The 12,828-nt window shown below is 46.9% G+C and overlaps 1 protein-coding gene across 1 annotated transcript in view; it reads left to right on the forward strand.

The window, feature by feature from the left end:
• The first annotated feature begins 1,993 nt into the window (after window positions 1-1,993).
• NT5E (5'-nucleotidase ecto) overlaps window positions 1,994-12,828 on the forward strand; it is a 51,465-nt gene continuing 40,630 nt past the window's right edge. Inside the window, exon 1 of the mRNA XM_045842860.1 lies at window positions 1,994-2,423. Coding sequence (XP_045698816.1) covers window positions 2,100-2,423 — 324 coding nt within the window. The 5' untranslated portion in view covers window positions 1,994-2,099. The remainder of the gene's footprint in view (window positions 2,424-12,828) is intronic.

Genomic DNA, 12,828 nt, shown 5'->3' on the forward strand with positions numbered 1-12,828 from the left:
CAAGCATTGTTTTCAAAGAGGTAGGCAGCTAAACCTGCACTTGGTGACAGTTTTTGGTGATGCAGCTGGGACAATGTGGACTCTGGTGAGGCCCGGAATGCCTGGGCTGGAGTCCCAGCTGACCTCCATTCAGTTGCATCATTTTTCACGACTGAAAGCACAGACTTTGCAACGGTGCAGAAACTTCTTTTGTTTAATATGATTCTTTCTCCTTGATGTCTGTTCACTCCGTTCCTTAATCAGTAAGTCCTTAGGATGCGAGATTCTGGTCAGCATCAAACTCTTAAGAACAAAGCCTCAAGTCAGTTGACCACAGAAACAGAGTTTTGCTCAAACTAAAGATAACACCTTTTTTTAAGTGTTTCAGCCCCAGGCACACATTCAACCTACCTACCACACTCATGAAACTAGACAGAAAGATGCCATGATCGATGTGAGGACCTAATAAAATGATCAACTACTCTCTACCCTGGCCCCAAACCAGTCAGTAGAGCCTAGGACCCCAACTTGCTTCCTCACCATGATGAACAACCTTCCCCATACACACGCTGTCCCTATGCCACCCAGGGCCAGGCCTCCGAGCACAAGCTCCGCTGTGACTCCAGGCTTGCTGCCGTTTTCTTTAAAACAACAACAACAACAACAACAACAACAAACCTTTACTTTCTTTGATCTAAACTCTTTTCACATTTGATTTAGTAGCCAAAAGGTGAAAAAAAGAAAAAACAACGTTCATTGATATACTAATGGGTAAACACCCTTCTCCTATCCTACCCTTCCCAAAATGCCCAGATTACTTTTAAAAAATTGTAATTCATATACAATATTATATTAGTGTACAGCATAGTGATTAGACATTTATATATCTTACAAAGTGATCACCATGATAAGGCTAGCACACATCTGACACCATACACAGTTATTACAATGTTACTGACTGCATTCCCTATGCTGTACTTTACATCTCCGTGGCTAATTTTATAACTGGTGGTTTGCACTTCTTATCAACCCCTTTCACCTTTTGCACCCACGCACCCCAACCCAGCAACCAAAGTGGCTAGATTATTGATTGCACTAAGAAATCAATCTGTTAAACAGAAGGAAATACTGCCATTTAAAATTAGATTATAATGATGATTTGTTTATTGTGTTCATATTATCCTCCTTGTCAAAAGCTTTGCGTTAAAAGATGTATGCACCATCCTTAACACATTAAACCCTCAAAACAGGACAGAAAGAAAAAAATGCCTACAAAAGCAACAGAAGGCTGCAGCACGCACTCAGAGCTACTAATTGCACTCCTCATAGTTCGCTTTAGCTTCCCACAGCTGTCTACCCACCGTTGCTATTTATCGCTAAGGTTTTAATAGTAAATAAACACGGACTGGATTTGGATTATTTGTTAGCTTCTAAAATTCTCCACCTAAACAAAGTAGATAGACTTAGGGAGTTCTCACTCCTTAGGAGTTCTCACAAAGGCTGGAAAGAGAGTGGCTGGTTACGTCTCACAATCCGTTTTTGGTTCCCAAAGTACAAAATGCACATCGCGTCTCTCTCCTTCGTCTGGATTTCTCTTTACTCTTCTCCTCACCCTACGCGCCCCCATGTCTCCCACCTTTTTTGTCCACCTCCTTTCTTTACCCTCTTTTGTTCTTTCCAGTGACCTGCTCGCACAATCCGCCACAACTCCAACACAAATCGTGCGATTTTTCTTTAGAAAAATCCAGTCCTCAAAAGAAGCAAGAGTCAGCCTGGCGGTAGGCGTAGGGTGGACGCTCCGACTCCGCCCGCCGCGGGATTGCCGGCGCCCAAGCTCTCGGTCGGCCCGGGATTGTGGCTGGTGCTCGCTCCTCGCCGGGAACAACTTCCCCACTGTTCCTGCAGGAGCGGGTGCCAGCTGCCAGGGGCGCACCGGTGCCAAGGGCGGGGATGGACTCTGGGCTGAAGGAGCTCCCGCCCCGGTCCCGCCCCGCTCCCGCCCCGCTCCCTCCCCGCTCCCTCCCCGCTCCACCGAGGCGTCTCGCTCCTCCGCTAGCCTGCATTCGCTGCGGTTCGCAGCGCTAGCTAGGCTAGCCAGCACTCGCACGCACGCCACAGCCATGTGTCACCAAGCTCCGCAGTTCCTAGTGCTGGGAGCGCTGCTGTGGCAAGTGGCAGGCGCCTGGGAACTCACCATCCTGCACACCAACGACGTGCACAGCCGGCTGGAGCAGACCAGCGAGGACTCAAGCAAGTGCATGATTGCCAGCCGCTGCGTGGGTGGGGTAGCGAGACTGCGCACCCAAGTGCAGCGGATCCGCGCTGCGGAGCCCCACGTACTAGTGCTGGACGCTGGCGACCAGTACCAGGGCACCATCTGGTTCACCGTATACAAGGGAGCTGAGGTGGCACACTTCATGAACGCCCTGGGCTATGATGCCATGGTAAGCCAGCGGCTAGCTCGGAGGCTCGGGAGCTCCGGGTAGGAGTTCGGACGGAGCGAGAAGCCGGGGTACAGGAGGAGCCTGTACATGGCGAGGTTGCAAGCTCCCCTTAGGACCCAGGGGAGATGTGGGGAGAAAGCAAGACTTTGGTCGGTGTGCCAGGTAGATGCAAATGCAGAAGGCCCAGCCCTGCCTGAGACGGTTCAGGTGGGCTGCGCGGGAGATTGACAACTATCCACTACCAGGGACCCAAGTAGGGGACCACGCGTCTGGCTCATTTACTGCTCCAGCTATTTAAGAATGCTTTGTCTCGATTGTACTGGAAGGGAAACTCAGAGTCAAAGAGGTTGAGTACATTATCAATGGATAAGGGTGGATTCCAAAGCCATTTGACTCTCTCTGGAGCTTGACCTTAAATTCTAACCCACAGCCTTGGGTTAGATTCCCTGCTCAGCTACCGTATGTGTGCAGGTTATTTACTCTCTCCGTGCCTCCGTTCTATCCAGCCTCTATAAAATGAGGGTAAGAACTGTATCTACCTCAAAGGGTTGCCTGGCACAGCGTACATATAGCCTCTATAAATGTTAGTTATTATTGTTACCAGACACTGCTGTGTAAATTTTTAAAAAAGAAAAAAGAAAGAAACTTCCAGAGAGGACCAATATTCTAAAATACTAGTATTTCAAAGGATTTCAATAAAATCAGTTCGGCAGAAGAGACTTAGGAAGAATCCAACTTAAGAGATGACAGACTCTTAAAATGCATGCAAAAGTTTAAGTCCAAGCTCCCAAACGCTCTGTTAAGGTTACTCCTTATTTGTTGGACTGAATTTTAGAAAAGGAGCAGACAGGGGTTACACATTGATACATAAGTATAACCAAAACATACATATTGTTGGTTGGTTGGTTTGTTTAAGCAAACCGCCACCACCCAAGTTTAACCCTGTGTAAAGTCCTAGAGGAAAGGGATTCTGGGGATAAACTGGGACAAAAAAAAATCTTAGGAGCTTCAGAAGAGAAAGAACAGAGCAAGGGTCCAGGGAGAAGGGTAAAGTCCAGGCATGTGGAATGTAAGGAGAGGCGTGGTCTTGCATGGGATACAGGGGGCTAACAATATACTTTGTATAAGAAGAGCACAGAGGTCAGCAAAGCCCAATGCTGTATTGTTCCTGGAGACTTGGAGAAAGGACAGGATAAGAGGGTAGAGTTGTTTGGTTTAGTTTTTTGTTTTTCCTGTAACAAGGAAGCTCCTTTTAGAGAGATAAGAGAAGGCCATAGAGCTCCTCTCCATTCTGCTTGTTGATTTTAAGGTTATGAGGGATGCTCAAGGCAACAGCAATTCAAAGGGATCCCTAAGTCCCAGAGTTTATCTGGGGGGCTCACCAGCCCCTGAATCCACAGAATTGTGGGTCTCAAGAACTCGATGTGATCTCAGCTTTGGTATCTCCACTGCTCAACCTGCCTGGTCTTTTACACACAGTAATGGCAAAATAAATATTTATTTAATTGAACTGTTATTAGCATACATCTCCATTTGCTCTCCAGAAGGGTAGAATAAACCTTTCATGAGTTATTTTTTTATTCACATATAAACCACAACTTTGTCAACTTTTTTGTGACACCCTTTTCTTCACAGTTTTATAAACTCATTATGGTAAAAAAAAAAGGAAAATCCATAGTTTTCTCTAATAATACTGTTTTCCTGTTTAAGTCAAATTGAGCTTGTGGTGTTAATCACCTCAGCAAGTGTTTATGACAGGACTCTGGGTGAGGCATGGGCAATCTGCAAGTTATAATCACCACCAGGGACTACAGAATACTTGGTGTTGTATGGAATTACTTTCCTTTAAATTTCACTCAAAGTGACTGGCCTGGGACTTGAAAACTAGGCTGCTTACATAGCTGGCAGGGTGTAAAGCAGGTGAGGAGCGACAGTGGGAAGGCTGGGTAAAAGCCACCTTTCTGACACCATCTCTTCAGAACTTTGTGCATTCCTGCATTTGACAGGCATCATTTGACCTGCATATAACCCTAGTTCTTGTAATGCTTTAGCATGTGGCAAAACTCTGCCGTATTCTTGTTTTACAGAGATGGTTCACTGTCATTTTGTTTATACTACTCGAGAAGAATTCATTAAAGGATCCCCCTCCCCCCACCCCTTACCCGTAACACATCTTGCATCTCAGGAAGCTGGAGATTCAGATCAGAATGGAAAACAGTTGTGGAGGACAATCTCTAGTTCTCTAAAAACTAGACCTAGTACGAGAAACCACAAATAAGGACTCAAGTGTGTGGGAGGCAAAGAGGAAGTTACTAGAACCTAGCTTAACCCTGGGAGTTCCCTCAGCAAGAGTCTCTGAGGAGATGTAGACTTTCTAGACCTGCCACATTCCAGCGAGAGCTGCTGGAGCAGTTCTGATAGCCCTGGAGGTCCCAAGGCGAGACTGAAGATCTGGACGTGCTGCTAGGCAGGAATCTCTAGAGAGAGGATGTCAAAAGAGGATGTTTGTAGCTGTAGCAGTGGAAAGTCCAGTGTTCCCCGAGCAGTAGGAAAACAACACGGACGCACTCACAGTGCAGGCCAGCATGGCCAGGTTACTTTCTCTGACTTCAAGTTCCCCAGCTGCAAACCAGGAGGGATAACCGCCATCCATAGGTGGGATATTTGTGAATAATACATGTGATAATTAATGTAAATTCCCTAGCACCCTGCTGGCTTGTTATAAGTGCTCAGTAGAGATTTAAGTCCAGGTGCTCTGGGAAAAAAAAAAAAAGTTGAGAGGAAGGGAAGGTTTGGGTTTTGCAGCTCTCAGTTTATCTGATTCTGACAGCCTGGCACAGTTTACCTCCCTCCTCTACCCCCTTCACCATCTCTTCTAAGTCCCATTGTCTACACTATCCTTAATGTTTACTCATTGAGCAGACTTATGAAATCCCCCACTCCCAAAGCACAAAGCCAAATGAATTCATCTCTAAAGATGAGATTCTCACCATCGCCATGGAGGGGGGTGGGCTGTGAGGAAGATAGCCTCAGTAGAGAAGCGTAGCCTTCTCTCTAGCTGCCCTTGCTTCTGAGGCCTTGGCCTGACAGCCCACTTTCGGTCCACAAATTGCTCCAAGGTAACTGAGCCAGGAGCTGGGGTGGAGACTGTGGCCCCAGTCTTTAACTCACCCAGGGGACCACTACTCAGGTATTTATGTCCCACATAGGTAACCATTCTAACATGTTAGATGTTTATGTTTCGTTTCTGTATGTACTTGCAGAGCCTTTGTTATTCTTTGAGGTGCCTGTATTTTTAAATTATGTAACTCATCCTGTTACTCAGCTTATTGTACTTCTTACTTTTGTCCTAAACTGGTTGTATGGTTTGGCCCTGTCACTCTCTGTAGACCACATAATGTGCATCGTGCTCCACGGAGATCTCCACAGACTTTACCATCGGCTCCCCTCTCCACCCCTGAGTGATGGGTCCATTTGGAGATCACACAAATTACGCTGCAATTCCACAAGCATTCTGCTCCGAATAGCTTCCTGCTGGTCCCACCTGTGAGGATTTCTTTGGGACCCATGCACAAGGGCAGAACTGCTGGCCGCAGGCAGCTGTATCCTGACTTTGACTAAGGACTACCAGATTGCTTTCTTGATTGACTGGAGCCCTCTACTCCCCCTCAATCTTCAAACAAACGGTGTCCTAAGAAGCATTTCAATTCATTTAAAGGGCAGGAGAATGGGGCAAAGGTGCAGAGGCAGGAGTCTGGAAGGTAGACCAGCCTGGACCATGGCAAGTGGTAGGGACCATGGGAGGTGAGGTTGTGTACAGCTTAGAGGCCACCTGGACAAGTCTGGGCTCTCTTCTGTTGTCAGGGGAGCCATGGAGGTTTCTGAGTAGAGTATGACTCTGGTACAAGAAAAGAGAAGTATTTGGTCTTTGTACCCAGTTTCTGAGATGACTGATGACTGGGGTCCCCTAAATAGCTTTAGAATGAGGACTGGCGGCCAGAAAGACCAAGCCATGATTAGAGAGTTTGAATGTTCAGCCTCCCTTCAACCTCTTGGGGTGGGAGAGGGAGCAGAGATTGTGCTAATCGCCAATGGCCTATGATTTAATCAATTATGCCTGTGTAATGAACCTTCCACTAAAAACCCCTAAGTGATGGGGTTCAGAGAGCTCCTGGGTTAATGAATGCATCAAGGTTCTGAGAGGGTGGTGTGCCCAGAGGACACAGAAACCACACCCCCCATCACGCCCTGTGGATGCACACCTTCCATTTGGTTGTTCCTGAGTTGTATCCTTTATAATACACCAGTACTAGTAACTAAGGTACTCTCCTGAATTTTATGAGTCATTCTAGCAAATTATTAAACCTGTGGAAGTTTGATAGCTGATCAGCCAAAGGTACAGGTGGCCCAAGACTTCCACTGTCATCTGAAGTGGCAGATCCCCTTACCTTGTGGGATCTGCTGCTCACTCCAGGTAGATGGTATCAGAACTGAATAGAATTGTTGGACACCCAGTTGGTGTCTACAGAGAATTGGTTGATGTGAGAAAAACCTCTCATCAACATAGAAGAACCACAGTTTTGGAAGATGAGCAGAAATGGATGGAAGGAGAAGACACCACAGAAGAGGCCGAGGGAAGAGGCAGGGCAGTAGTATAGGTGTGAGATGCTAAGGACTGAACTTTGTTGATGGGGAAAGAAAGGCTGAATCCAGGGGAGCCAGTTTTAATAGGCAGGCAGTATGGCTTATGGCTGAAAGGATGAACTCCTTGGTGATGGGGTCAGGGATCAAGTCCTCTTTCTGCCCCTTATAATCAATCTGTGAACTGCGAGCAGGTCATTTAATCTCATGGGGCCTCCCTTTCTGCATGTGTGAGATGGGTGTGATGGCAGTCTTATCCCAAAGGTTGTTGTAAGGTTTAAAGGAGATGATGATGCATGTCAAGTGCTTAGCACAGGTTGGGCCCACAGTAAGGGATCAGCAAGTGCTGGCCATGCTCTCACCTTCTTTTGGCTGAAGTGTCTCAGGAGAGGGTGGTAATCAAGAGATAACTAAGAGGGTTCAAGCTGGGAGCACTGGGAGAGTCTGCAGACTTTGACACTACTACACAGGAATGCAGATTCTTCTACTTAAGCTTACATCAACAGCTAAAGCCTGCTATTTGCAGCACAGAGATGCAATCTGTGTGAAGGCTTTTCCTGGGCTTACTGGACCTGATTGGCCCCCTATGTTGGTGTGACAGATCTGGGCAATGGAAAGGGATTTGGGTGGGGTGTTGGGACACCCAGGCTTTCTGGCTTGCCTCTTGCAACTCATTAGTTCTGTAAGTTTGGGCAGTGATTCCTCATCTATAAGATGGGGGGACTGGAGAAAGTGGTGTGTTGCATGTCATTTCAGCATTTCAGCCCCTGGCCACCCCTCTGTCTGGCTTCTAATCCACCAGCATAACTTGGTTTGCCCTGGGGACCTAATTTTCAGGTCTAAGTTTGCTTGACAACTCTCTCATTTCTCCCTCACAGTTACCTTCACAGCAGCCCTTTCCTTGTGGGACAGTGGGTTGGGTCTTCTCTCATTGTTTCCAGAGAAAGAGGACCCCAGGATATCAGATAGTGTTATTCTATTAGTAATAGAAAATGATGCAGAAGGAAATGGGAGGACGATGAGCCTAATTTCAAGCCTGTTGTCTTTGCAGCTCATTTACTCATTCAGTCCACAAATATTCACTAAGCACTACCTTGTGCCAGGCTCAGCTTAGTACTGAGGACAGTGAACAAGACCTGCTTGGGCAAAACTCGCTGTTCAGTAGATGAAGGGGGCAGTACCCATCCGACCCCTTCTTAACCAAATAAAGAGGCTGGGTAAGTCCAGTGAAGGATGGGGGATAAGCAAAGCAAAGCACAAATGACTAAAGTTCTAGCACCTGTGCACAGGGATCGTGGAAGTGAATGTGTTTCTTCTCTGCCCCAGAAAAACTGATCCCTAAAGTAAAGAGAAGTCACCTTATGTCCAAGTGCTTTACAGATGAAATTTTTACGAAGGAATTTGATGTTCTCATATCAAGGAAACTGCCAGAATTACTAAGCTGAATCACAAAGCTGGTTAAAGGAAGACGGAACTAGCAACGCTAGTTCTGAAACTGCACTGGGAGGCCCAAAAGGGCTCTCCTGACAACAATGGTGTTTTTTAAAAGACAAAGAAGGTTGTTAGTATTTCTGGATCTCAAACCTTGGGTGTTGGAAGTGTCAGGGGTTGTGGGTGCCCAGGCCTCAGAGATGTGAGCCCATGCATGTGGTCACAGCCCTTTTGCCTCCTCTGTCCCATTCTGAGGTACAGACCAGAGCTGAGCTGGGTGCCACTGACCTCAGGAGCTCCTGTTGTTCTCATTCTAGAGGCTGTGTTTGCTCAACCAAAAATTGGAAAGAGCCAAACAAAGCACACACCAAATGGGCAGCTTTCCAGAACTCACTCCCAGATACACCTGAATGTTGTGCAAATTCCTGTCTCTGTTTTTTTCAACCACATCACAAGAATTTGAAAATTCCCTTGATATTCCCTTTCCCTCACTTCAGTAACTACTTCTGTACATAACACACACATTAGCCGGAGCCCTCTAGCCCCTCAGAGATGTAGTTAAACTTGCCTGAACCTCAAATAGTTGAGCAGGTCATTTTAAATGTAACATTGGTATGCATATTTTGCATGTGTGGAAGGTTTGTAAATTTTTTCATCTGTTATGGAAAATGTTAAACAGTTATTTCTGCCATTCAGTCAGAAGCCACATTTACCTGCCAGGGCTGAAGGATGGAGGGTGCCCCAAAGCCAGAAGTGGTCTACAATGCCAGATATGTATCAGCCAAAACAAACATAATTTGTAATCATCCCCTCCCGAAGTTATTGTTGAGTCTTCCTGGGTGATAAGGAACTAAGCCTCACTGTGTAACAGACCAGCCTGTCCCTGATGCTTAAATTATAAGGTGGACAGCAACTCGAGGTCCTTAATGGGGTGAGATAGTGTGTATGACTAAAGTCATGTGTTGCAAATTCCTGAGTGGCTTTTTGACATTTGTACAATTGGTATCTGTGAATTGAAAAAGAATCTTTTCTTCTGCATCACAGCAAATTGCACTGCTCTTAAATCAATTCTTCTTTCCTTTGTTTTTCTTCTGACATTGTGTTTAAGCCTCTTTTCTTCACTGGAAGCATTTTTGACGACCTTGGCCCTCCTGTTTTCATTTCCTCATTTGTTTACACAGTCGACAGCGTCACTTGCCCTTGAGCATCCCCCTGACTGGCGCCAGGAAGGTAAAGCTCACTCTCTGAGCCCCTTCCGCCCTTAACTGGCAGGGTGTGCCTGTGTCTTTGCTGGCCGGTCTCACTCACATCGCTCTTTGTGGTTCCCGTTTGTTTCCTGCATGCATGGATAGACGGGTTGATGTGCTTGCTATGTCTTGCTGTCTCCCTGTCTGCCCTGTCTGCTTCCTGAAAATGAGGACCGTGGCCTCATTACTTGGCACTCGAGGACCCTGTGAGAGACTGGTGGTGTTACAATACCCATCCCTTCCAGGCATTTATATCAGCAGCAGTTTTTGCGGAGTGGTTAAGGCTCTACATGCTGAAACCTCACTACCCCTGTTCACTACAACATGTTAGTGGTGTGAGCTCTATGCCTCAGTTTCCCCATCTCTGAAAAAGACAAATAATAGCACCTACCTCATTTCATTGTAAGAATTAAGTGAGTTAATATGTCAACAGACCTTGGCCATATAGCATCAAAGTGTAACTATTAATACTTCTTTTTATATTTTTTCTTTTAAAAGAATTCTCTTTCTTGACAGTCCCCTATGTCAAATTCAATGACAAATTTTACAGTTTTCTGTGAGCAAAGCTGAGGCTATGAAATGCCCCCTTTTAATTCAAACGTAGGCGCCCTCTGACAGGCTGAACGGTTGGTCTCCCAAGCAGGTTTCCAAAAGAGACTGTTCCAAGTGTCCATTTTCTCTGTAACTGCTGTCATGAAATCTAAATAATGTCCACATATGCACACATGCAAGACACACAGAAATGTTCAACAAGCTTTGTTAAAAAAAATGCCTATTCCATTCATACACAAGTGCCAGTAAGATGTTAGTAGGAATATAAGTAAAAACACAGGAAATGAAAAGGAGGGACCCAGGCCAGCTGCCCTGTAGGCAGCTACCGGAGCTCAGGCTCTGAACTGTGAGGCAGTTGCCTAAGCTTTTCACCTGCTGCCCAGCAACTTGGTTTCCCCTCATTTTACAATTAAGTTGTTGCTTAACTACTTCACTGTTTGTTTTTATATCCTGCCTTCTTCTAAGAAGTTTTAATGGCTCCCATACAAACAATAGAGTAAAACAGAGATCATTTAACAGGACCTGGGGAGTGGGAGGTTTTAGTATCCATTCAGCAAACATCTGTTTGGCACTGGTGCCAGCCATTCGTCTGGTGTCACGGAGGATGCAGGGAGAGGCGACACCACTCCTGCCTCTAGGAAAAAGATGTGAGGACAAGCAGCCACAGTGAGGACAAAGGCTGCTAGACACATGTGTGTGAGGTGTGATGGATGCACAGAGAGGCGAGCATGGACAGCGGAGCTGCCACGGAAGGCTGCTCAAGGCAGTCACCCTTGAGCTGCATCTAAAGCGGCTCATTGCACGAGAGTGGTTCCTGAACCTCAGAGCACCTGAAGTTTGGCAGAAAAAATGAGGCAGCTCAGGGAGATCAGGGAGATCAAGGAGGGGCTATCCAGGGAGTCAGGACTGAGATTTTGGTGGGAGGTGGAGAAGCCTTGGAGACACTCAGCAGGAAGCAGCTGGGTGTTTGGGGATGGGCAGTCTGGTGGCCTGTAGGGAGTGAGTGGCTGAGAAGTGTGTGAGCCTGGTGGCCAGGAGACCAGCTAGAGGACACTGATGAGCCAGAGTGGGGCAGTGGAGTGGGGTGAAGGAAGAGAGCCCTTGGGGGATGGAGCAGGAGCACAAACAACAGGACCTCAGGCTGGTTGGCCATGAGGGAGGGCCGAGGGGAGGAGGGTAGAGCTGCTGGCCTCTCAGGGTGTGTCTCTGTGGTGCTGGAGGCTCTTTCCCAACACCCGGGACCACATGCATCCACACAAGTGTCTCATTCATAAGTTTCTGGGAGTAAGTGCTTTTCTCTGGGTGTTCCACCTGGCAGGGGGTTCACTGGCCAGCACAGAGGAATAGGAAGCCATGGGGGGAGGAGGGGGCAGAGAAAGGGCAGTGACCACCAGCTCACACCCAGACAACTTCATCTAGTGTCTGCTGAAACAAGAAACGGCGTAGTGGTCCCGGCCTCTGTTCCACCAGTGCCTTCCTGGGCACATGAGTTTTCACAGTGTCTACAACCCACCTGGCCTGGTTTCAAGCTGGGAAAGCCTGAAATGGAGCAGGGGAGGCACCCTTCAAAACTTGGAAAAGATCTACATCTTCTGGTAAACCATGTAATAGAAATTCTGCTGCAGGTTGAGGCAAACTAACCAAGCGTGCTGTATCAGGAGCTCATTGGAGCTGGGACACTATGACCGCCTCACAGCTTTATTGATTTGGGGACACACTTTCCAGTTGAGAACGCAGGCTCTGTCTTCAGTGAGGTCTAACAGGTTCTTGGCCTGGGAGGCTTTTTCAGCTTTCAGGACTTTGTGACCTGCTTGCCTTTGGTGGCCCAGTTTCCTGATGAAATTATTCTGTGGCTGCTGTGTTCATTCATTAGAGGTTTTCAAAACAGAAGTCTTTACTGGTTTGGTACCAGAGTCCAGAGGGACTATGTCTTGTAGCCTCGACCCACTGCAGCTCTCAGACACCATGACACAGGTCCAGGATTCCAGGTGACATGGAAGAGGCTGTGCAGGCAACTGGCCCAGGGGCTGAGGAGCAGCAACTCCAGCCTTGGGAATTGATTCTCTTCTTCTCCTGCTCACCAGTTATTTCTTTACTTGTACCTTCATTCAATAAATATTTACCAATGTTCCCTCTGTATTAGGTACATTTTAAATGGATTTGGGGGGCCAATGATGCATATTATTTAATAGTAGGGAGGGGGATTGCTTGGCTCAATCAGCAGTAACTGCAAAAGTCAGAAAGGGGAAGATTTCTCCATTAAAATGAAATATTCCAGAATCATTGGAGGCCTACATGGAAGGCTGTCAGATGGCCACTGTGTTCTGTGTCCCCTTCGGCAGACCAGGAACAAATGTCAGCCTCAAGGCTCTGGCCCTAACTTCCCCTGCAGTGTCTCCACCACTGACCATTCTCACACTAAGTTCTCTGTTTCTCTTCCTCTCTCCCTGAGGGATGTCCTCACTGTTAGTTCTGTTCATGCATTTACTTGATACCAATGGGAACATTTGTTTCTGGGTGAAAGCAGGAAGTGA

Source organism: Phyllostomus hastatus, unplaced genomic scaffold, assembly GCF_019186645.2.
Source record: "Phyllostomus hastatus isolate PE091 unplaced genomic scaffold, TTU_PhHast_1.1 phas_contig_40, whole genome shotgun sequence".
NCBI lineage: Eukaryota > Metazoa > Chordata > Mammalia > Chiroptera > Phyllostomidae > Phyllostomus > Phyllostomus hastatus.